Genomic DNA, 24,195 nt, shown 5'->3' on the forward strand with positions numbered 1-24,195 from the left:
CAAGATATGGCACTGCGATTGTCCTGAATTTTTGCATACATTATGAATACCACGATGTAAGCTTTCACATACATTCATGAATACTTCTAGACCTAAGGGACAACACAAGTCATAAATATTCTAGTCTCAATCTCTCAAGATATTCAAGACATACATCTCTATGAATATCCAAAAGTTGAACTCTTCCTAGACTTTTGTGCTACTGTAACTTTTCAATTTTTTTAGTCTTTCAGACAGGCTTAACTTTGATTCATATATATTTTTTTAAACTCTTCTTCTTCACTGTCTACAGTACATATAATATCACACACCCTGTAGCAACACAACAGTGGAATTGAAATTGTTGATAGAGTCACAGGAGTTATGAGTAGACATTATTGACAGGACACCTGGAATTATTGTGGCTGGCAAACACAATATTTCCTCATTCCTAGTTCATGTACAATGGAAAATAAAAAGATGATTAATAAATAACCGAGTGACTTGTACGTTAATGACAAGCCGCGAGAGACAAACAAATGTAATCTGCTCTGCTAAACTTGGAGAAATAAAGTGAGATGAGTATTCATGAAATAAAGCTCACGTGACAAAGGTTTTACTGTGAATCGATTTTCAATCTAACTTTCAATAAACTGAATTCACTGAAAGTTTATGCCATGAATTTTAGCCGAGTACGGGAGATATCAGCCTGCTCCTTGGAAACATACTGCTTCAGTCAAGGTGAAACATCTGACCACAGAACACAGAGAACCACAGAGAAGAAACCAGGGACGCTAACTCGTTTAAGAGCTTTGGTTTGACATTGCGAGATGAGGGAATTCAAATGCTTGATTTGTTTGTTTTCATTCATATCAGACAATACTAATGCAGAGGTCAACCTTTCAAGCTTGACTGGCCACTACATGAATTTACAGATTAGACACAATTGTGGAAATTCTTCATATTGTGAGACATATGTTTGAGAAAAAGCATATGTAAATTATACAAGAAAAGTTCTAGGCTTTAATCCATGTACTTAATTTAAGTCTTTTAGTGTTATATATGTACAAGAATTAGGGCAGAAAATGCATGTAGCAATGAAACATATATGTATTCCCTCAGCAATTGAGATACTCCACTGCCTATAACAACCTTAATACCTTTTGAGAAAAAACAAACAAACAAACTACAGAACAAATATTTGCACATCATTTGAACCTACTAAATTTTTATACGGGAACCAGGTGAAAAGCACAGACTCTGTTTTGGAGCCCAGCCATGAAATACTAAAGCCTGCTAGAAACTGAAGGACATCATTAATTCACAATCATATATTTAATATCACTCTGGCGCGACAGATAGATGACATTCTATGTACATATATCTAAATGGTAGAAAAATCTCTGATTGGGAATGGACGGTTTAGCAGCTTATATCACAGAAAATTATCTCCTGAATCACCATGAATACTCATACAGAATATTCAGTCAGGAACGAAGACTAGCACTAACCTCATACCTGTATCAAAACTTCTGTTATTAGTACAGTAAAGTGTTGGGGGGGGGGGGGGAGGGGGGCAAAAATATTTCACCCAATTTATGGCTATGAAGTTCAGATAGAAGATGCTTGATTTAAGCCAGACATTTCATTTAAGTCATCTTCGTTTATACTTAAATAAAGTTAAAATCTCTTATCATCTTTTTTAATCAAACAAAACATAACTTCTTTGTGAAGGGCTAAAATTAAAGAGTCAACATCCTTTTGCTTCAATTTTGATAGCTAATTCTAATGAATAGATTTTGTGAGATTTTGCACTTTTAACGAATTCAAAATGCAATGCTTTGATCAAGTTTCCCATGCATGTTATTTCAACTTTCAAAGCCTATGATAGAAGTAGATGGCACAAAAACTGTCTCAGTTATATATTTCTTGAAGGGAAGAGAAAAACAAACAAACAAACAACAAAACACTATCACCCCATGTAGGTTACAAAATTTGATGTAATGTAAAGTAATGTAACAACAGATAGTTTTTACTCATTGACAATCATATGCCTCTTCCTCTCCTAAAGCATGAACATGACTCACAAATAGTTTCTGCCCTATAAGGTACACATAAAAATCAGAATAAGTGTTGACAATTCTTGGGAAAGTAATTTACAGCTACTGTACTTTGAAAAGAATAGGCAACTAAACATATTGTCTGTAGGCTAAAAGTGATCAATGTTTCTTGGTAATTAATAAATGCCTTTTTGGATTGGGTCACTTCCATGAATTCAATAACTTGTGTCATTAGTCTATATAATAAGCATTAACTGGCTAACTGAGCTAAATGCATGAAAAGAGGGTGTACACTCTTTAAAGTATGTGCATTACTTCTTCACACATCTCATACTTTAAAACACTACAGAATGGACACTCTGTGCACAGAAATAAATCTCTGTGCCATGAAAGATCAATTCTCGTCAGACTGAATGGCGTCCACGTAAGATGAATCTTGCTTGCACTTCCCTGCTGCCATAATTACACAACCATCTCTAAACAACTTGAATCAGCCATGCAGTCTTTCATTTGCCCACTTGACAGCAAAATTGAGATGTCTGTGTGTCATCCAGGACAGCTATACATGGTACTTACATAAGTCTATAGAACAAGCAAGGGCTGTCAGCTGTGTGGTGACAAAATTTGTAAAAATGGTATGTTTTGGTATCATGTCTTTATCAGAAAATGACATCGTACAGATAATGTGAAAAGATGTTAAAGGACAAGTCCACCTTCATATACATAAGGATTGAGAGAATGCAGCAATATTAGTAGAACACATCAGTGAAAGTTTGAGGAAAATTGGACAATCCGTTCAAAAGTTACGAATATTTTAAGTATCTGCACAGTCACTGCTGGAAGAGAAGACTACTACAGTGTATGATGTCACATGCGTACAACTATATAAAGGAAAACAAAAAGAGAATTTCACAAAACTTTACTTTTTGAATAAAGTGCACATTTCTTTGACTTGCTACTGACGTATGTTAAGGGCAATATTATTCCCCTTGCCTTCTGAAAGAGAGAAGTCGGGTGTTCTTTTGTTATGCGAGAAAAATCGAAATATGTTGAATTTTCTTTATTCTTTCTTTATATTGTTGTACTCATGTGACATCACAAGCTATAGTAGTCTTTTCAGCCAGCCGTGACTGAGCAGAAACTTCAAAAATTCATAACTTTTTAACGGATTGTCCGATTTTGCTCAAACTCTCACTGATGTGTTCTACTAATATTGCTGCATTCACTCAACCCACATGTCTATGACGGTGAACTTGTCCTTTAAGACTCTGGAGGTAATCCAGCAGAAATGGAAGCAGAACTAATGCAAAGCTCTGGTAGTTTGTTTTGTTTTGGTGCTTTTCCTTGGGTTGGCTTTGTTGTTTCACTTTTGTTTTTTCAGGACAGCTACTCCAGTGTGGGACTTTCTTTGATGTCAGAAGTGAGAGAGTCTAACAACAAAAACTCTGGTAGAGTCACAGCACATATTGATGGCTGTCTTTGGTATATATTAGACAGGAAGTGATTTATTTACAAATTTAGACAAATTGTCGGGTAAAGAAAAATGGATGAGAGATACACCAGTCGATCAGATGGTGGCCATTTTAAAATTTACTCATTGCTAACAGTACTTACATTGTAGTTTAGTCAGCCTCTGTGACTGAAAGAAACTTGTGTCAGTGTATTCCTCATTCTAAGGATAACAGAATTTGATGTGCATGTCTGACAAATGAACATATTTCACATGAATCCTTCTTGGTTCAGGGATATATTCCTGTGTCTACGGTCATCCTCCCACTCTATCAACACAAGCAGGGGAAGAAATTTGTGCCCGCACATTGCGGCAGACAGAAAACTCTCACGTGAATGATAGACAAACGACATCTTGTCTACAAACAGACGGACAGACATTGGGGAGAATGACAACACTATAGCAACAGACTTTTATCAGTTGATCCATTACTGCAGGATAAATACAGTGAGTATGAAATCAGTGATCTTTCATTTATTTCTGTTGCTGACGTCTTCCACAACCTTTTCTGTCCCTGCGCAGATGACGTGCGCAATTGTAAGCAAAACTCAAAACGTCAAACGCACACACAACAGTCTGTACCATGAGATAACATGCTCCCCTTCAACAATAGTATATAAGAGTAACACTTGGGTGGTTTCCGTGATGAGCAAACGAGACAACCGCAGGCTAGGCAAAGTTTCTCAAACACAGATCGATTTGGGTTGGCTAGTTGTTTTTGGAAATGTGGGCGGTTGAAGCAGGCAGACCAAGGAAAAACTGTCAGAGTTGCTACACAGTGAGACAGGGCTGTGAAGTCAATGTTCTTCTTTGAAAGCAGCATACTTGAAGTAATGGCAGCTTTCTTCCAGACTTCATCACAACATGTGTCACAATAAAGGTCACTGTGTTCCTCGTTGGTAAATGAAAGGTGATTGGACATGAGAGAACGGAAGGAGGGGGAGGGGGAAGGGGGAAGGGGGAGGGGTGTGTTTACAAAAGGGAGAAGAGTTGGACAGATGGTGGTAGGGGGTGGAATGAGATGGGGGGGGGGGATGGAACGAACATCATTTCTCTCATCTTGTGAATGCTATACTGTTGACCATCTTGCCAATCTTCTCCTCATTACGCAGAATGTTGGACTTGACCGCTGCGATGGTGTCCACCTGGTCAGCGATTGCCTGGTCCAGCTCGGCCAGTTGGGCCTGCAGCGGCTCCAGCTCAGAGTCGGTGATCCTGGAAAGGGGGGGGGGGGGGGGAGTAATTAGGAAATTTGAGCACATTTAGTTGTCACTGTGCTATATAATTATGACTGTCACTAACGAAGTAACTTGGGCACAGCATTCATGTCTGTTAATCATTAATATGTTTGTGTGTTGTTGATTTTGTGAATAGCACTCGATTTGCAAAATTCACAAAAATAAACCCATTGCAAAATATATGGCTCATAAAGTACATCTTTTTGTAAATCTGCATCTGGCCCGAGTAGGGCGCCCTCGCTCATTTCAACTCACCCCTGCTCTCTCTTGATGGCCAAGCCATGCTCCTTGTTCTCTCTCTGCCACAGCTCCAGCTCCTTCTGCATGCTGTCCACGTCCTCCTGCAGATAGTCCATGATCTTGCCCAGCGGGTTGGCGCTGCGGGTCAGCGTCTGGATGGCCCCCCGCAGCCGCTCCACCTCCCGCTGGACCAGCTCGCGCTCCTTCCGCCTCGCCGGATCCAGGACCACCGGCTTCTCCTGGTGTTGGGCGAGGGGTGAGGGTGGGGTAGAGTTGGTTGGGGGAGAAGGTAATGAAAATTGATATGAGGCTGCATGTCTGATCTACTAAACCACATATCACTACACATACAACGTATACATGTATGAATCATTTGTGGATGTCAAAAGGAGCCTTATATTGGCAAATGATCAGTCGTGGTATGTGAATGTAAACCCCCTTTACTCTTCCTCTTCTACTTTAGTGGCCAGAATGTTTCAAATGATTCATTTTTTGTTTTGTTTTGTTTTGTTTTTAATCTATCCCAGTTTTCTAATTCTCTCTTTGATATGTAATAACAGTCAGCTCATCTTCTCTTTAAAAAAAATAAAAATGGACGGTTTCACGAGCTGATTCTCTTGCAAGTCATACTGTTAACAATTCAAGAATGTCCTCTTGTGGTCATGCAACTACATCATGCAAGAAACACACAGTCTTTGATGCAGAAGACAATTTTCTGAACAGTGCATCCCATTTCTTGTATGGAACTTTTTATCACATATTTTATCTGGTGAATCCATCACTTTATGCAAAAATATATGACTGCAAGATGAGAATGGAATGCTCTGAATAGCCAATTTTGAGTGGTAGAGGTGAATACACAGCTTAAGATTCTGGACTCGCCAGCGAGTACTCACATCCTGCTTGGTCTGGGAGCCTTCTAGTTCCTTCTTGGTCTCCAGGATCTTTTTGACAAGACCGCCGTGTTCACCATCATCCTCGATTGACTCACTGGCCATGGGCTGGGTAATGAATAATAAGGCACAGATAGAGAAGTTAAACCATAAAGAATGTCATCTCTGGCTCCATCATCATTCTACTATTACAGTGCACTCCCATTATAACGAACACGGTTGTAACGAAATTCCTGTTACAACGAAGTAAAAATGTAGGCTAAAACATTAACAGCTCTGTGTTCTTTTATAGTTTTATTTGTTCGAGTATAACGAAATATCGATATAACGAAAGAAAAGTGCCGGTCCCGAGCACTTTGTTATAATGGGAGTCCACTGTATCACAGGGCTCGACATTGGCGGTGGGCCAGTGGCTTGGGGCCACCAAACTTTCCACAGCATATCTTTTGGTGGCCCAACTGGGCAACAAAGATTCAAAATAAGTTACTATGTTTCCTTAATATATTTAGTGCCAAGACATTGTTTTTTCCAGCCACCAACATTTCAGATTCAATGACTTACGTGGTCCAAACGGGCTCGAATGGCCACAAAAGAAAAAAGCTAGTGTTGAGCCCTGATCATCACTTTGAATGATCAAGGTCACATGCCTACAAACACAGTCTGCACACCTTTGTAGTCCAAATTTAGCATCCTCCTGTTTTCAAAACTGGTTTGAAACCTTAAGCTTGTAATTTCCCACTACATTAAGTCAGTTGTTTTACAAGGTGAGAAAATTTACACCGGTTGATCGAGGAGTCATCATCTTCATGTTAAAGCATGGACACTTTCATTTCACATCTTACCCACCCATGTATTCAAAAGGACATCACTTTTGTTTGTCAGGTGGTGAGTGTAAAGGGATAGAAAAGACAAATTCTTCTGTAGGTATCTGTGAAAATCTAGAGATATAAAGAATTGTGCAAATGCTCAGAGGGTAGGAAAGTGAGTATATACAAGAGTTTGGTTCCATCTTCATTTTCTTGTTTGCTCTGGACTATCTTCTTTCTGACTGTTTTCTGAAGAAAGTTTGAGATATCCCAATGTAACACGCCATGCCTGTCGTCACTTACCCGTGGTTCGTCATCGATGACCGGCTGGGAGTCCTCCACAAGGAAGGTGTCATCGTCATCATCGTCTGTGTTGTGTGGATTGTCGACGATGACGCTTGTCACTTGCTTGCCACTGCCAACCCTGAACATGACAGAGAAAATGGTTGAACAAGGTACTTGATAGAAAATACACACACGTTTGACAGTAAAAGTCACACACTACAATACTCTCAAAACTTCAGTTATAATAATGATGATGATGAAGGTGATGGTGGTAGTGGTGGTGGTAGCAGTGGTGGTGGCAATGTTTGTCATCACCATCATCGTCGTCATAATCATTGTTGTCATCATCATTATCATCATCATCGTCACTATCATTATTACATGTTCCTAATTATCAGGGTAAGCTTCTTCACAGATAGCAGTGCTATCTGGTCACTTACTTTTAATTGAGGGTACAGTAACACACACAAGAATATAAATATTTCATCTCAGTGAGGGAGAGCTAGTATTGCAGAATAGCTTTCTTTAGAATAGGAGTGGAAATTTCCAGGTTTATATCATCTCACTACAAACTTTAACTTTTGATGACAGTCTTTACAAAATTCCATGGAGTTTTCAAATGTGAATGTTCATGAAATAGGGTAAAAAAGGAACAGAAAGGTCGTTCAAAGAAGGACTGGTAAAGAGTGGTTTCAATCTATCCAAGTGTTGTTAGAGTTTGCCCACCTTGAACTGTCTTCAGTGGAGTCTTGTTTCCGGAGTCTCGGTGGGGCTGGCCTCGCACTGCTGGGTCGAGCCATCCTTCGACTGAAACACAGAATAAGAATATGGGATTGTACGATAAATTAGCAGACTTCTAAATACAATGTACTTCTAAAATGTGTGATGATTTATTTATTTCTTATTCTTATTCATTTGCCACTTTGATAGGCTGGAAAGGGGAAGGTAACAAAAGAATGGGAAGGGAAAGTAAGCAGAAAGGCAGTGGAGTAAGAGGACTATTGAAAGGGAATAATAAGAGGAGAATAATAAGAGGAAGGCAAAGAGATGGGGGAGGAGAATAAGGGGAGGGAGAAGGGAAAGGGAAGGTGAGAGCAATAGGGGGAAGAGGAAAAAGGGGAAGGAAGGGAGGGTTAGGGGAGGAAAAAGGAGAAGGGAAAAGTCAGGTTAGGGGAGGATGGGAGGGAAAAGTGGGGTAGGGGGGAGGGGAAGAGGGAGAGGAGGAGGGGGATAAGGGGAAGAGGTTATGAAGGGGAGGAGGGAATCTACTGAACCAACTCTAGCAGCGCCTGTCTGATACACACCTGGCTGTGACTTGGGGTGGAAGAGCATCGTCAGCGGTCAGGCCGCCCTCATTGTCTTCCTTCTGGTGTCGAGGGCGCTGTTTGGCACTCTCTTGTCTCCCAACATCGGGTTCTGACGTCAGGAAGCGTGACAGATAGATGAAAATATTGATCATGGTATAGGATTTGAATGCCAAAACCACAGGTACTAAACACAAAAATAGTGATCAGGATAAGGAGTATACAACTTGCACTACTTGAAATATCAAAATGTGAGTTTACTCCCTCCAAAATGAGATGATACAAGAAAATCATCAGAAAGTCTTGTCTATCGATTTTTCATGGATAGATATGGTATATGCCCTCTCCAAAGGGAGAAAAATTGTGCAGTCATGCAGCTTTCTTGATATGTGTGTGTGTGTGTGTGTGTGTGGGTGGGTGGGGTAGGGAATGAAATTGACAAACAACAGTGAAAAAACAACCATCTTGTGGCTGTGTTGCTGAAATTGCACATTACAAGGCTGGCAAGTGTGTTTCCACAAATACCAAGTTACAAAGTACAGCAACAGTCATCATCCGAATTCACACATGCAAACCAAATCAAAACTTTAAATGTTCAAAAAATCAGAATCTACCACATGGGAAGTGAGTTCGTAAGTATCAGGCTTGACTAAAATGCAACAGGACTCAGTACATTATCTCACTATGACAATTATGTGATACCAATACACCAATAGGTTTAGCTCTTTGCAAATCACATTAAGCCTGAAAGAGAACTTGGTCCCATTGATATTTTGTCAGATCAAGTTGCATTTATCTTTGGATCCATGGCACACTTCATCCAGTTGGTGTCTTTGAGTCTCTTAGTTCAATATTGCTAATATTCCCTGTCTACTGCCATTTTTACCATGGATGGGAATAAAATAGGCATATTTGGGCTGGATAACACTTTTTGTTGTGCTTACACCATTCATCTATAATCTATGAACAAAGATTCTGATAACATTGTAAGTAAAATGGGCTACCATTTCAATCTCACAGGAATTATGACACGAATCAAGAAATGTACTCCTTCCTTTTATAATCAATGCATCCTTGAAAGATACTATACTATTCAACAATGATCAAATACAAATATACCGCATATCTTTAATGGAAAGACTAAAGATTATAAGAGAATTATGAGAAGGAACAAAAAAAAATCACACATCAAACAAAGCAACTGCTATTCTACGTCTACAAATGTCTGATGAACAGAAGTGAAGACTACTGCAACGTGGAGAGTTAGCAAACAGGATGACGGAAATATTTGAGCTGCATGTGGTCACAGTAGATGTGCAGTGTATTCACCAAAGTTTCTGCATGATTATGTACGCATGGGCAAAGAGCCATATTTAATCTATGAAGAACCAATTGCAAACTGATTCAGAGTGAAAAGAAAACCATGTTCCATTTACCATGGCATAACCTTAATCATTACACCCTTGCCCCATTTATACAGTGTGTATTATGCTTTCAAAAGATTGAATTCTTTTCTTTCATAAGTATGGACATTAAAAGATGCTAAAACAGTATTTCTTTTTTTAATATTTTAAAAAAAAAAGTGTTTTTACATGGGTGTAGAAGTGGCACTCCATAGTTTAGAATCACGGTTTAGCATATTTAGTGTATGGCTCAGACCACCAGTTGCTTTGGCCCTTGATAAACAGACAAAGCAGCACTAGCAAAGGAAATCAGAATGTAGATGTTTTGCCCCATGTCGAGAGGAAGGCAAGATGACTGTGATTGCATGAAGATGAAGACATAATTTCTTTAAAGTTGACAAAAACCTCAGCTGATTCAGAGAGAGAGAGAGAATTATCTAATCCTCCTCACAGGCTTTGAAATATCTAATAGAGTACCACAGTGCGACGCCATAGACATTCATCGCCGTGGAATCTGACTCTAAGCAACCCCACATAGCTCGAGTATCTGTGAACACATTGGTTGCCAGCAATGTTCGTATCCGGTTCCAACCCACAGTCCAAAGCCTTGTGCAAGGATAAATCTTGTTTGGAACCAGCACTAAGGTACTGTATACGCCGAATATTCCACGAGGTTTTTATTTTCGCGAATTTCGCGAGTCAGGTGCTATTCGTAGATTAAAGACACGCGAAAATATTGACACTGATCCCGATGTGAATGTGATGTACGCATTTACACTTCTCCGTTCAGTACAGGACTCAACGGTCGCGAATTTAACCACTCGTGAAATCATCGGGTATTCCCAATTCGCGAAAATTTAGACTCGCGAAATATATGGCGTATACAGTATAACAAAAGACTGCAATATCATCACTTCAATATTCTATGACTTTCTGAGATGCATATGCAAAAAATAAAAATTAATAATAATAATAATAATTAACACCCCCTCCCCCCCCCAAAAAAAAAAAAAAAAAAAAATCTCCTGCTTCAACTTGAGTTGGTCAATAGCACTTGACTAACAATTCACCAGTGTTTCTGAGTAGACTAAACTTATGATGCAGATTTCTTTTCATTTATCAATTGCTACATGCTACCATATTGCACTGCCTAGTCATTATGATTGGTTCAACCCTGTCAGTGCTACTGACACCTACACTGCACGCAATGTTCACTGAATTCTTACAGTAGCAGTTTTGACTGAGAGAAGTTTTCACGGACAGTTCCAACTTTACACAGATTGCACTGTAATTTCATTCGGTATTCTTTCTTTTGGTATGTTTGTTTGTTCGATTTTTTAAAATCAGAAATCAACTGGTCCACAGCAACCTCACATAAAATTGACCTTAAGCTTCTAAATCAGTCTGTCAACTTGTGGTGTTTGGTATCAACATATCCGTAATCACTACAGTATGTTCTATACAATTACAGTATTCACAAACCTGAGGAAAAAAATAAAAATTATACATCGCTATGATTTGTAAACAAGTACACATATTTCTATTGAAATAAGAATGTGTATTTTCATTTCTTTTAAGCCACCCCAAACAAAAAAAGTAATATCTCATTACTCTTTCATTCAACAAAGCTGATACTGACCAGGAACTGACCAGTCACCAACTTGCTTTCACATATAATCAGTTTGCCAACAATCATTATATATATCATATGACAATAAATATCGTATTGCTACATGCTATGAATATGGTATATATATCTGTCTTCCCAAAAGTTTAGTGAGATGTGGAGCACTGGCTTTCAATTAACTGTAAATACTCATGACACATTTGTTAATCTGGTAATGGAGTTGACTTTCCTTTTTATGTAAAATTTGTAGGTGTAAGAAACTATCTGGGTCTGTGCAAGTTTCTCCTACTATTTCTCAGGTAACAGCTAGGATAAGTTTACTCTTCATCTCATCATTTCTATAAATTGCTTTAAAAAAATGAAAGAACATCTGTGGATACTGGAAAACATTTGGCATATCAATGTTGTAATCACACAGCAAGTGCACATATGTGTGCTTGTGCTGCAGCGAATAAAAATTAACATAAGCAAATCAATACACTTAGCAGATTTAGCACAAAGGTCAAAGTTTAGCACTGCTTGGATTTGTCTCATATTGCACCAGTTGGGTGACTTTACCATATTTTTTTCTCTTTTTTTTTATAACAGCTACGAAAGAAATACAACTATAGGTGAATTCAAACCAGTTAACAGTTAGTCTGAAAAGGAAAGAGAACAATTTTACAAGCACAAGCTAAAATTGATCAAAACCAGATAAAATGCAAGAAAGTTACAAAATCTTTAAGATGTGCTGATTTTTGCAAGACAGTTTTTGAACAGTTGATATGAATTTGCAAATAAGTGAGCTCATGTCATCACTTCACCAGTTTTCATTGCTCATGCACAAAAATATAACGAAAATTGAAATTTTCTGCGTCAAAAATGTAAAACATAATTTTATACCTGGCTGAGTAACTGCCGACTGAGGATCAGCCACATCACAATACAAGATTTGAAACTGCGATGTAATTATGTCTGAAAAAAAAGAAAGATTTTATTTACACACTATATAGAAAGTTGTAAGGTGATGACATCATCAACTCACTATTTTCATATTCGTATTGACTGTTCAAGAACTATTTTGTGGAAATTGGTGAAAATTTCACAATTTCATACCTTCCCTGATTTTTATCTACTTTTCACTGTTGTGCTCGTAAAATATCACTCATTCGTTTCAGACTAACTTTAAACTTATTTGGAATTCCCTTTTTACATTAATGCTCACAAACACTGCTGGCTGCATTACAAAAAAAAATAAAATAAAATAAAGACAAAACATATACGGAAGGCTGCATTATGGAAAAATGGCAGTTGAAAAGTTGTGAAAAGTTTGGCAAAAGTGAGTCACGCAAAGAGAGGAACATGTGATGTAAACAACTGAGAATCAGTGACTGAGTCAGGCTAAAGTCAGCTACTCTGGACACAAAAAAAACCAGTGAGAACAGACATGTTCATAATGATGCGACAATGACTTAATGTCGTTGTAGACATTTAGTTCACAACCATCAAGGACACACTTAGTCTTACATTGTATCAAGAGAATACATGTATGTTTGCCGTCTGAAATATTATTGGATTGGATGTGCATAAACATTGCATGCTACTTATGTAATGTCCAGTTTGCAATATTGATAGTATTTATCAGTTTGCTTTTTTTTTTGTCAATGAATTTCAATAAATGATGCATAACTGCTTCACCAGAAAACTATGTTGAATGATTTGACAAGTTCAATTGCACAAAATGTTACTTTGCACATGCACGCACTCCATGAATATCTTATTTTGATAAGCATAATTATTCCAAATTAATCCATCCAAGTGTCTAATATAATATCTCTCCTTTTCTTTTTGATACACCACTTTGTCTTTTCGATGTCGGTCAGAATTATCATAATGCCACAGCCTTTGCGAAACCTGTAGTACATTGTAAAGAACTATAAATAAAAAAGGTGAATCTGAAACACAAAACTTTACCTTACTCTTTTATTCATAATACTTGCACTTTCTTCAAATTACCCTCCATCATTTTACTTTTCTTTGAAAGAATGCATCAAGTATTGACTGTAAGAAGTTTACTCGTGGTAAATTTCACCGGACATCATGAACTGGTGGTGCATTGTTTGTCAATATGTATGTTTTTATGTTACATGTGTTGATGGGTATGTTTGTATGTCAGTGTTGATATGTATGTTTGTATGTATGTTGATTTGTATGTTTGTGTGTATAATGTTGATATGTATGTTTGTACACTGTATGTGTTGATATATATGTTTGCATGTATGTGTCGATATGTATGTTTGTATGTCAGTCTTGATATCGTATGTTTGTGTGTATAATGTAAATTGTACAAGCTGTAGGCACCTATACGAGAGACGAGTGCATTTCAGCAACATTAAAAATCAAGACAGGTGGAAAAGAGATTATGTTCCAAATGGCACACGCATTAGATAAGGGCAGACAGATTCAAAGGAAAAAAAGAAAAATAGATTAGTAAAACCACCATACCTCCTTCAGCATCAGAATCTGTGGGAAATTGATTCAAAAAAAGTACAGCAGAAAATACACACATAATCAAATCAGGAGGGTGAGATCGAAATCTGTTAGTACTCCACGGTCGTGTATCATACACCGTGCACTACATGTACACTGTACACTGCTCGTACAACAACATCAACATCAACATCAAACCGTCACAAGCCCGTGCTACATCCCACAATTTGTGTTGAATTGCAAAATGGCAAAGTTACATTCACAGTCCCCATTTAATTGACATTACAGCATATGTGAAAAACAACAACAACATGTAGATAGCATCTGCCCCTGGTCAAAAGAAACACTTGTAACATTCCAATAAAGTAGTTAATAGCATGCATGAACTAGCGTAGGTATAAATGTATAGTGCTCATCAAAAGATATATTTATATTTACTTTTTTATAGTTACTCAAACTGCAAACATGTTGCATGGATAATTCAGTTTCAGGTCTACAATCTCCTTTACTTTAATACTATAGTACAAATACAAAAGTATTGAAATCTGATATTGTATCTGAATGATTTGTTCCCTTCCACTGACAAATAGCAAATTGGCGACTAAAATGATAAGCTACTGTCAATCTTGTGTCCAAATATTTTGCAAGAATGGTTAGGAGAAACTGTCATGGAAGTGTGAGTGGGGAGGGGTACGTTTCCCTGAATGCCAGTAACACCAGGTATACGGGGGGGGGGGGGGGGGGGGGGGGGGGGGGACACAAATTCATCATTTCAGGTTACACCTACACTTACACCATTGGAAACATATGGAATACACAATTTTTGCAAAAGCATGTACCGAATAACCAATACCGAGCATAGTGACTGTCCTTTCAATAGATATCTATGGACTAGTTGCTTGAATGAAACTTGAGGATTTCAGTGCGGGCATTTCAGAAAGAGTGTGAGTCATCGATAAACACTTAACACCAAAGTGTGCAATGTGGACCAGTGGCACGTTATAACACTGTGGGCATAAATTTAAGACATAGTGTGAATCATTGACCAATACTTAACACCAAAGTGTGCCAAATGGACCAGTGGCAAGTTTAACAGTATGGGCATTTCAGAAACAGTTTGAATGATTGACAAACACTTTACACCAAAGTGTGCAGTGTGGACTGTTGCAATATTAACAGTGTGGGCATTTCAGAAATAGTTTGAATGATTGACAAAACACTTTACACCAAAGTGTGCAGTGTGGACTGGTTGCAATATTAACAGTGTGGGCATTTCAGAAATAGTTTGAATGATTGACAAACACTTTACACCAAAGTGTGCAGTGTGGACTGGTTGCAATATTAACAGTGTGGGCATTTCAGAAATAGTTTGAATCATTGACAAACACTTTACACCAAAGTGTGCAATGTGGACCTGTAGAAATACTCGCATTTCAAGGGGATATCATGCAGTTAGAATAGTATGAAGGCAATTTGAGCTAGATTCCTGACAAAAGTGAATGCATTCAGAGCTCAAAGCAATTCAATGAAGAATGAAACTAAATGATGATGAGGGGTGAGTCAACTGTATTATATAATGTGTTATCAAGTGAGAATATATCTTCTTTTTTTAAACATGCAAAGCTGGAGTGCTGTATGTGTGTGCATGTGTGGAGAAAAATCTCAAAGGCATTAACTATGTAGTGCATTTTAACATCCTTATCAATGAAAACTTCTTTCATGGCTTAAACTTGCTTGGATTGACAATTACTTTGCCCAATGAGTCAACTCTAAAATAGTGGTCAGGAGCCAAAAGTAAACTGAAAATGACCCATTTTTGTATAACGTGACTGAAAGACATATAAAAAGAAAATCTGAAATAATGACATAGAAACACAGCTATAATAATCCTTCATCTTTGCCCTCCAGCCAGTGGTTTGACCTGTACATTGACATTCAATGCTGTTATCTATTGTCATCCTAGTGGAGAAAATGCAGGGCATATCCCTCTCTACCAAACGCTAAGTTCTATGCAAGAAGAGAATCAGAACATACCATCACTGTCCTTCATGGGCCTTCTCCTGCTCCCCTTGGCCGATGTTGGTCTCGGGATGCGGTTGCCACCCCCTCCGTCTTCACTCTGCTTCACGAAAAAGTTTTGGAGAAATCTGTTACAAACATGAAGTGGTCCTTGCAATAGGAATGGTATTGCGATGAACTAACAGAGATAATTCCCCCTCTGCATCTGTTCTGCATTTATGACACCCATGAGGAAGAAAAAACAAAGATGAGATGAATAATCTTCTCTCTTCAAGTTTTCCTGAGAAAGTGGTGCCATGATCATTTTTATTGGAAGTCCGAAGCACCAAAATCAGGGCGGACGCAAAGAGCTTCAAGGGAGATACTTCTGTGCATGCACTACTGTTATATGCCTTTCAGAACGCTATAATTATTAACAAATCAAGGACGCTACTATATTAATTTGTCAGGATGGGAAGAAATACTGAGTTCAGTTTTCAGCGAGTGTCCAGCAGAATCAAGAAGTGGCAGATTTGAAATATAGGCTTTGAAGCTTGACTCTACATTGTAGGGATGAGAGTTTGTGCACGCCATACCGCTTGTCACCTACATGTATATCAGTAAGTGGGACAATACATCAACACTGCCCTTCACATTAATATTCAACATGAATGCTCAGAAACATGGTCATCAACAATACCTGGTGAAATAAAACAAGTTCATTATGTTAATATGGTTGTTGTGCAGTGTCAACACAGCATATAAGATGAGATTGCGCTTGGTGACAGTAGTAATAACACTTGAAAAGAACATGGTTTAATAGGTTAATGGTAGTAGGAATGTTATCAATGGTCGTAGCTGCAGCATGATTTCATTTTGAAAGAAACACAAGTTAGTATACAACAAAGAAAAATAAACATCCATGACAATTTAAAGCAAATGGAAGAGAACTGATTCTCTGCCACCTGCTGGCACAATAATGAGAGGGGGATTCACACGTACACAAATTTAAAAGCGGGTTACAAAACTTGTGATTTTTAACCTGCTAGCAAACTCAAGTTTTTTGTATGTGTGGACACAAACCCCCCCCCCCCCCCAAATTAGCGCGATCAGAAACATGATGCTAAACCCAAGAAATTTTGGTCTTATATCTGAATTAGCGCATTAATTTGCTCTGTGGTGACATGTGAACGGTTGAGCAAATAAACTTGAGTTTTTATTATCCCATCACTCAAAGCGAACGTCACAGCAGCGTGCACTCCACACCACTGTGAGGCACAAGAACAATACATTTATCGATTTATGGATTGGCAATTAGCAGAGTATTTTTGTACGTGCCAATGGTTACAAAAAAAGGGACCCTCAAATTTCGGAGCGCGATCGCTAACCTGCTAATTCTGTACATGTGAACGGTTACAAAATCTCAAGAGAAAAAGGTCTTGATTAACCCACCGCACGCTTTGTTCACTGACTTACATACACACTGGAGTACTTTCTTCACTGATTGGCTCAGATGTCTGAAAACTAATTGTCGATGATGTAAAGAGATTACCTAATCTTCCTAATTCTTATAGTGTCATCATGATCTTCTTGTTAGTCTGCGCCATACTGATAGACCTGAGTGGGCACGCTAATGTTTAATACAACAAAGTAAAGTTTGGATGGATACTGGGGCAGGTGTCTATCCCCGCGTTCACATTAGCGGGGACAGCCACAAGAGATCTTATCTTTTTTACGACTGACCGTTCACATTGGTATCTCATCTGTCCCCGAGCTGTGGGGGCAATTGGGGCTTGGGGCGAGCTCTGCCAGGCATAGCGCATGCGCACATTTGATGACCACAGCTGGACGCTATCAATTTCGCCCCAAGGTCAACCTCCCCTCCAAATCTTGTCCCCGTACCCGACTTGCTTTGCGGGAACAGGGAGACAACTCCCAGTGAGCGTTCACATTATGGTTTTGGAGGAGAAAGTCCCACAGCTCGGGACTTTCCCCGCGTCGCGGGCACCAATGTGAACGCAGGGTTTATGGGGAGTGCAAGTTATAGCAAAATCAGCTTGTCCTCAACGGGTTAAAACATGAACCACAGATATTTAGGAAATTCAAATTTCTGACATAAGGACTATCACAAAGCTTTATTTCAAGTCAGGTGGATCAAACCCCTATCAGCAAGCTTAGCTACAAAAGCTACTGTGTGCATTAGTGTAATTGTTCTGTCTACACTCTCTGATTGCACTTTGTATTAGAAACTGTGGAATATGAGTAGGCAACTAGAGATAATTCCATGTACTCCTTTTTCTTTTTTTTAAGTGTAGGTAAAGTGGAAAGTGTGGCTGAAAATGTTTTCTCCCTTTTGTGCTTAGTTTGTGATGCACAGGTACAAAGGCTAATAATGTTATTATCAACTGCAAGCAGGCAAGGCATATGAAACCTGTACACAGCACATATAAGTTCCTCTGAAAAAAAAAGAAGATAAAACAAAACAAAAAACAAATGAAGTGAGTTTCATTAGCCTCATCTATGCCTAGATGACATTTGAGGTTAAATAATTCATGAGTTTCTCATTACCAATTAAAGAAATATACAGGGAAATAAATTGTGATGTGCATCACGGTGATATCTGGGTAAACAATTGGTGTGGTTTAATCACACAGTTACTACTGGTTAAATGGGATCATACACAAAACACGACACGTCACTTGAATGCAGTGGTATAAAAGACATTGCAGAGTTTTGAGAGGTCCCACTTTCTGGACGTGACATTTCTCTCTTCATTTGTCACAGTATAAAACTACTACTCTCTTCCTAACACTCTGATGTAAACAAAGGATTTGATAAAAGCAATTTCATAGTCGGCTAATTGGCAATCAGCAATATGACATGAAATAATCAAAATTAGTGGTCCATAGACTTGCCTATTTAAAGATCCAAGGTGTCACAACTAACTCCTTTTATCATATTCTGCATTTCAGCACTGAATGGCTAATTATTTGGCGGATCCAAATGTCTACAAATGAGGCATTCATTATCTCAGACAAACAGCATTAAGGAAGAGGGAAGTAGCACTTTGACACAAACTGACACACATACAAACTGGCACAAACACATATACACTTCCTTGGGGGTATGGAGGGTAGTTTTCACTGGAGTTTCATTCATAAATATGGAAATCAGATAAACAAAAAATCACACACACATGCACACACACACACACACACACACACACACACACACACACACACACAAGCATGAAAACACACACACATACACACATGTATATACACACATGAAAACACGTACACACACATACACATGAAAACAACATTTGTGATTCAACTTGTTAGTAGTCCACTGTCCTGCCGATGAAACAAAACTACAAAATGTTAATTTAAAAGAGCACTCTGTGATTACGCAGAGTTACATGGGGCAAATCACGGGGTGATTTAAACGCAACACACGCTGGTGCATCAAAGAATGCGGAATTCAAACATAAACAACACACAAAAACAATTAGATACCTCTGGTGCAGTCGGTCTGAGGTCCTGTTTTTAAAAAAGAATGAAGGTGAATAATGGATGACATTGTTGATCCTGAGTAAATTTCTCACAAAGGATAACAACAAACACATAGCACGCTTGGATGCACTTTTCTTATGTCTGTCATACACAACTAATCAAGCTGCTAGGGTTCAAATGCAGTCAAGCATGTAACACAAAGTGAAAAAAAAAACCTACAATAAGAATCAAAAGATAAAATCTATGTCTCCTATGTAAAGAGGTAATTAAATGTTGATTGACCATATCAATCAAAACCAAAGTAAATATCACTTCAAACCACAGTTCAATAAAAGCAGTTTATATATTGATTGTTGGCACCAAAGTGAATTTTAGCAATTTTTGGGTGTGTGTAAGTCTATTTATGGCTGTAAGTCTTTTCACTCCAACATGTGTGTTAAATTTTCAAAATAGGCAATATCAAAAGAGCTTAGTCTTTGTTTCTTTAATTTGAACAGTTGTTGGTGGGGGTGGTGGGTTTAAGCTTTTGTTTGTATATCAAACCAAAGCTTTCCAACGCAAAGTAATTCATCGTTGGCTGTTTCAATTTCATCATTTTGACATAACCATATCATGCCTGTCAACCTGCAGCTTATCAAACAGGAACTAATGAGTATAAAATTTTGAAGAAAACAAAACAAAACAGAAAACAGAATAAAACTAAAAGAAAGGCAATTTTCACTGATCTTGATCTCCTATACTCTACTGTTATCATATGATTGCTGAAATAGAAATAAACATTAGATACAACTTTTTCTGTCCAGACAGATTGAAAAAAAAAAAGAAGGAATGTTGCTATGAAATCGGAAGAGTTGCCACATATGTCACACATCGCCAGGAAATCTATGGTACCAATAAAAGATTCATTACTTTGCTGATAAATATGGTGCTCTGCAGAGGGAGATGTGTGCAAACAAATAATACATAACCAAAAAAGATAAAAGAACACATGAAATAGGTGCATGAAGTTTGGAGTGAGGGGCATAGTGATGTCGTAGGGTATACAATTGTCACATAATTTCATGCTACATGTACATATGTTATTTGTTGACATGATATAAACTATGTGTATGCATGGACAAAGGCTTTGTTGAAGTGATCCCACAATAAATGATGACATGGTCATTTCACCATAACTTTTCTTTTCTGCCAAATAGCTGGACATTGACATTTCCCAACACCTGAAGACCCTGCCATTTCTATGCACAAACTAATACAAACAGACAACTTTCAGCAATCAAAATGTACGAGTGAAACAGAGTTTGAAAATTGGTAGAGTTATTTACACAGTGGTTTCATAAATTTTTCAGCCTCCTGTTTATCCTCTCTTAAGCTGAAGTTCAGTTAACCATGCTGGTTTTGCCCTGCACAAGAACTGAATAACTTTAATAAAGAACAAGTCCACCTTCATAGACATGTGGGTTGAGAGAATGCAGCAATATTTAGTAGAACACATCAGTGAAAGTTTGAGGAAAATCGGATAATCCGTTCAAAAGTTATAAATTTTCGAACTTTCTGCTCAGTTACAGCTGGATGAGAAGACTACTATAGCTTGTGATGTCACATTTGTACAACGATATAAAGAAAGAATAAAGAAAATTCAACATATTTTCACTTTTCTTCCATAACAAAAGAACACTCAACTTCTCTCTTTCAGAAGGCAGGGGGAACAATATTACCCTTAACATTACTGTATGTCAGTAACAAGTGGAAGAAACGTGCACTTTATTCAAGAAGAAAAGTTTTGTGAAATTCTCTTTTTATTTTCCTTATACCATTGTACGCATGTGACATCGTACACTGTGGTAGTCTTCTCATCCAGCAATGACTGCACAGATACTTTAAAAATTAATAACTTTGGAACGGATTGTCGGATTTTCCCAAAACTTTCACTGATGTGTTCTACTAATATTGCTGCATTTACCCAATCCACATGTATATGAAGGTGGACTTGTCCTTTAAACATTTTTATTCTATTTTCAGCTACATATTGCCACTGTAATAAATATATCTATAAAACAAATACAGTAATGGACAGCCTGAGCAACAGGTCTATTCACTGAACACAAGGCAAACTTTCCTGTAACATTCCATCATACAAAGTCATGAAACTGTAAACTTTAAGGCTCATAGAGCACAAGACAGGGAATCATTTTGAATGAGCTTCTTTAAACAGGGAGAGCGAGGGGGGGGGGCAGGAACTTTTTGAAAGCCATTTTACAGATAACTGATGTGCAGTGCAAAGCAAGCAAACGTGCTTCTCTCCACTCAAATGCAAGTCACACATAAAATAAAGGTGCTTGTGCTAACAAACCAATCCCAATGCAACAGGTCACATTTGAGTCTCTCCTATTTCCATGCTCCCGTTGTATCTATTCATTGAATTGTGTTTTTTCTGTTCATAGAACTGGTCGATCCCCCCCCCCCCCTTCTGAGAGTAAAGGGAGATAATTGGAGTTCTAATGATGTTGTTGTGGACTAATGATGATGCATTCGGGGAGTTGATCACCAAAAATTGTGCATTGTGCCTGCTAATGAACTGTGCTTGACTGCGACTCAAGAACAGAGAGGGGATGTCCTCGGTCTGGAGGGAACAATCAAGCAGGCCGTGCCAGGATAAATTTGCTCTGATAATAGATTTGCAGAAAGTCTTTACTGGGCACACAAATGATGTGGACATGATTTACTGATAAAGGAGAATACACTGATTAGAGAAAGCCATTTCAGATAAAATCTGTGAAATAGAAATTTGAGCAACAAGGGAACATAGTTACAAAGTCATTTGAATGTAAATTATTTGACATGGCATGCCTTTGCCACTCTGATATACTGTAGATATTCTAGTTGTATGACTGACAATGCCTTCATAGTTCTCTTCAGATGCTTTGTATACAGAACATAGACAATTCTGGCATTTTCATGAAGTCATTGAATTTCTGTCTTACAGGATGTTTTAGAATATTGTGTGCTCGACATACTTCAAGCATATTCCTGAAGAAAATGTTTCTTTACACAACCATGAATTCAAAAAATGTTAACATTTCTTCTTCCTTAGTTTTTAAATAGCGGCATGATGCCATATTACAAGCTCTCTCAGAACATATTAGGGTTATAAAGTTTTATAGGGAATGTTTTCATTTGTCATCTGATTGAATGAAATCACTTTCTCTGTAAGGATGATGTATTCTTAATGTGCCTGATAGCTGAAACGTGACAATATCAATGTAGTGATTATGTGTCAGTAATCCCACATACCGCAACACCACATGTTCATACTAAAATATACTCGTCAAAGATTTTTAACATCAGCAAGTATTATATGGCCAAACACTGAGCAGGTAAACTTATTTTGCCTTGTCTCTTTAAGCAATTCATCATAAGCATAGGAATTTGATGACATGATTTGTAATTACTCAATTTAATTTACTCAATTTTCTTTTCCATAAAAGTACATTTGTAAATGACCCTTTGCAGCCAAATTCACTGGCCTTTCTAAAGTCAGACAGTGTCTATTTTCTTGCTCCAACAGCATACACATCTTGGAAGTCTATCTTGTCAAAAGACGTCTGATGTGACTTCTAATATTACAAATTGAGCATATAGGGTGAATTCTGTAAATACAGACAGTCCGCATTGTGAACAAAAACACAATAACAAAGTGTAGTATCACGAAATGACTACACTGTTGGCATAGTATTTCAGTGGTATGTAATTAATCCGTCACTTCCAAACAAGTGAAGAGAGAGAGAGGGAGGGAGAGAGAAGAATTCAACAGTGGCAGTAATTTTTGTAAAGATACACTCAAACTCTGACAGAGGAGAAAGTCCAGGTTTTAGTTATCTCTGATAACCCAGTTAATACTCTTTTCCCATTGCAAATTCAGTAAATCTGATACATTTGTAGTACAGGGTTCATACTCTTTCTCATGAAGTAAATTCCATGACTTTCCATGACCTTTCTAGCCAGAATTCCATGATCTTTCCATGACTTTTACATAATTCTTTTTTTTAAACACATTAAACTGAAAATATGATCTCAAATCAAAGCGAAGTAAAGGGAATACATACATCTCACACAAACAACAGATAAACTTCTATAATTTTTGCAATTTCATGACTTTCCATGACCTTTTGATGAAAACATCAGTTTTTCATGACTTTCAAGGCCTGGAAAACGACTAGGCCAAATTCCATGACTTTCCAGGTTTTCCATGACTCGTATGAACCCTGTAGTAAGTGATAGTTTGATATTAAAGTGATTGAGATTGATGGGGGGGGGGGGGGGGAGAGATGTGATACCCTGTGGAATGAAACACACAAGGTGATAAAAAATGCATATTGTAGATGGAAGATGAGCACACATTAGTGATCAGGAAACTCAGCACAATGCATACCTCCGTGTCATCACTCTTTACCATGGCAACGGACAAAACAAAATAAGTTTTGAGGTGGGGAAAAAATACAGCGCTCGTTAGCATGCAGAAAGAAATGCTTCTGAGAAAAGCGACTACTGCCATCCAATATTCTTGTTGGTTTTTTTAACCCTTCATCTGTATTTTCCTCTCTTTTTTTTTTCTTTTTTTTTTCTGGTGTGTAGAATCACTTTGTCCATCTAATACTATCACAAAATGCTCAAGATTTACTTTGTTCCATTTGCATAGTCAAGCCACTAAATCATTGATTTTAACAAATATATCTCGAAGCACAATGGAACTGTTACCTAGAAATATCATATTCAAAAAATCTGAAAACATTACTCTAAGGAAACAAATCAAATTTTTGGAATGAATGAACAAAAAATAATTCATTGTAATGAGCACATACTTTCTG

At 37.8% G+C, this 24,195-nt stretch overlaps 1 protein-coding gene across 1 annotated transcript in view; it reads right to left on the bottom strand.

The window, feature by feature from the left end:
• Positions 1–4,604: 4,604 nt before the first annotated feature.
• Positions 4,605–24,195, bottom strand: part of LOC139730803 (TRAF3-interacting protein 1-like) — a 32,369-nt gene continuing 12,778 nt past the window's right edge. The window contains exons 8-17 of the mRNA XM_071641672.1: positions 23,760–23,774; positions 19,331–19,354; positions 15,849–15,933; positions 13,830–13,847; positions 8,316–8,427; positions 7,738–7,818; positions 7,030–7,150; positions 5,924–6,028; positions 5,043–5,266; positions 4,605–4,764 (exon numbers count right to left, since the gene is read on the bottom strand). Coding sequence (XP_071497773.1) covers positions 4,605–4,764; positions 5,043–5,266; positions 5,924–6,028; positions 7,030–7,150; positions 7,738–7,818; positions 8,316–8,427; positions 13,830–13,847; positions 15,849–15,933; positions 19,331–19,354; positions 23,760–23,774 — 945 coding nt within the window. The remainder of the gene's footprint in view (positions 4,765–5,042; positions 5,267–5,923; positions 6,029–7,029; positions 7,151–7,737; positions 7,819–8,315; positions 8,428–13,829; positions 13,848–15,848; positions 15,934–19,330; positions 19,355–23,759; positions 23,775–24,195) is intronic.

Source organism: Diadema antillarum, unplaced genomic scaffold (genome assembly GCF_040938485.1).
Source record: "Diadema antillarum isolate AM-2024a unplaced genomic scaffold, OU_Dant_1.0 seq00000338_RagTag, whole genome shotgun sequence".
NCBI classification, from domain to species: domain Eukaryota; kingdom Metazoa; phylum Echinodermata; class Echinoidea; order Diadematoida; family Diadematidae; genus Diadema; species Diadema antillarum.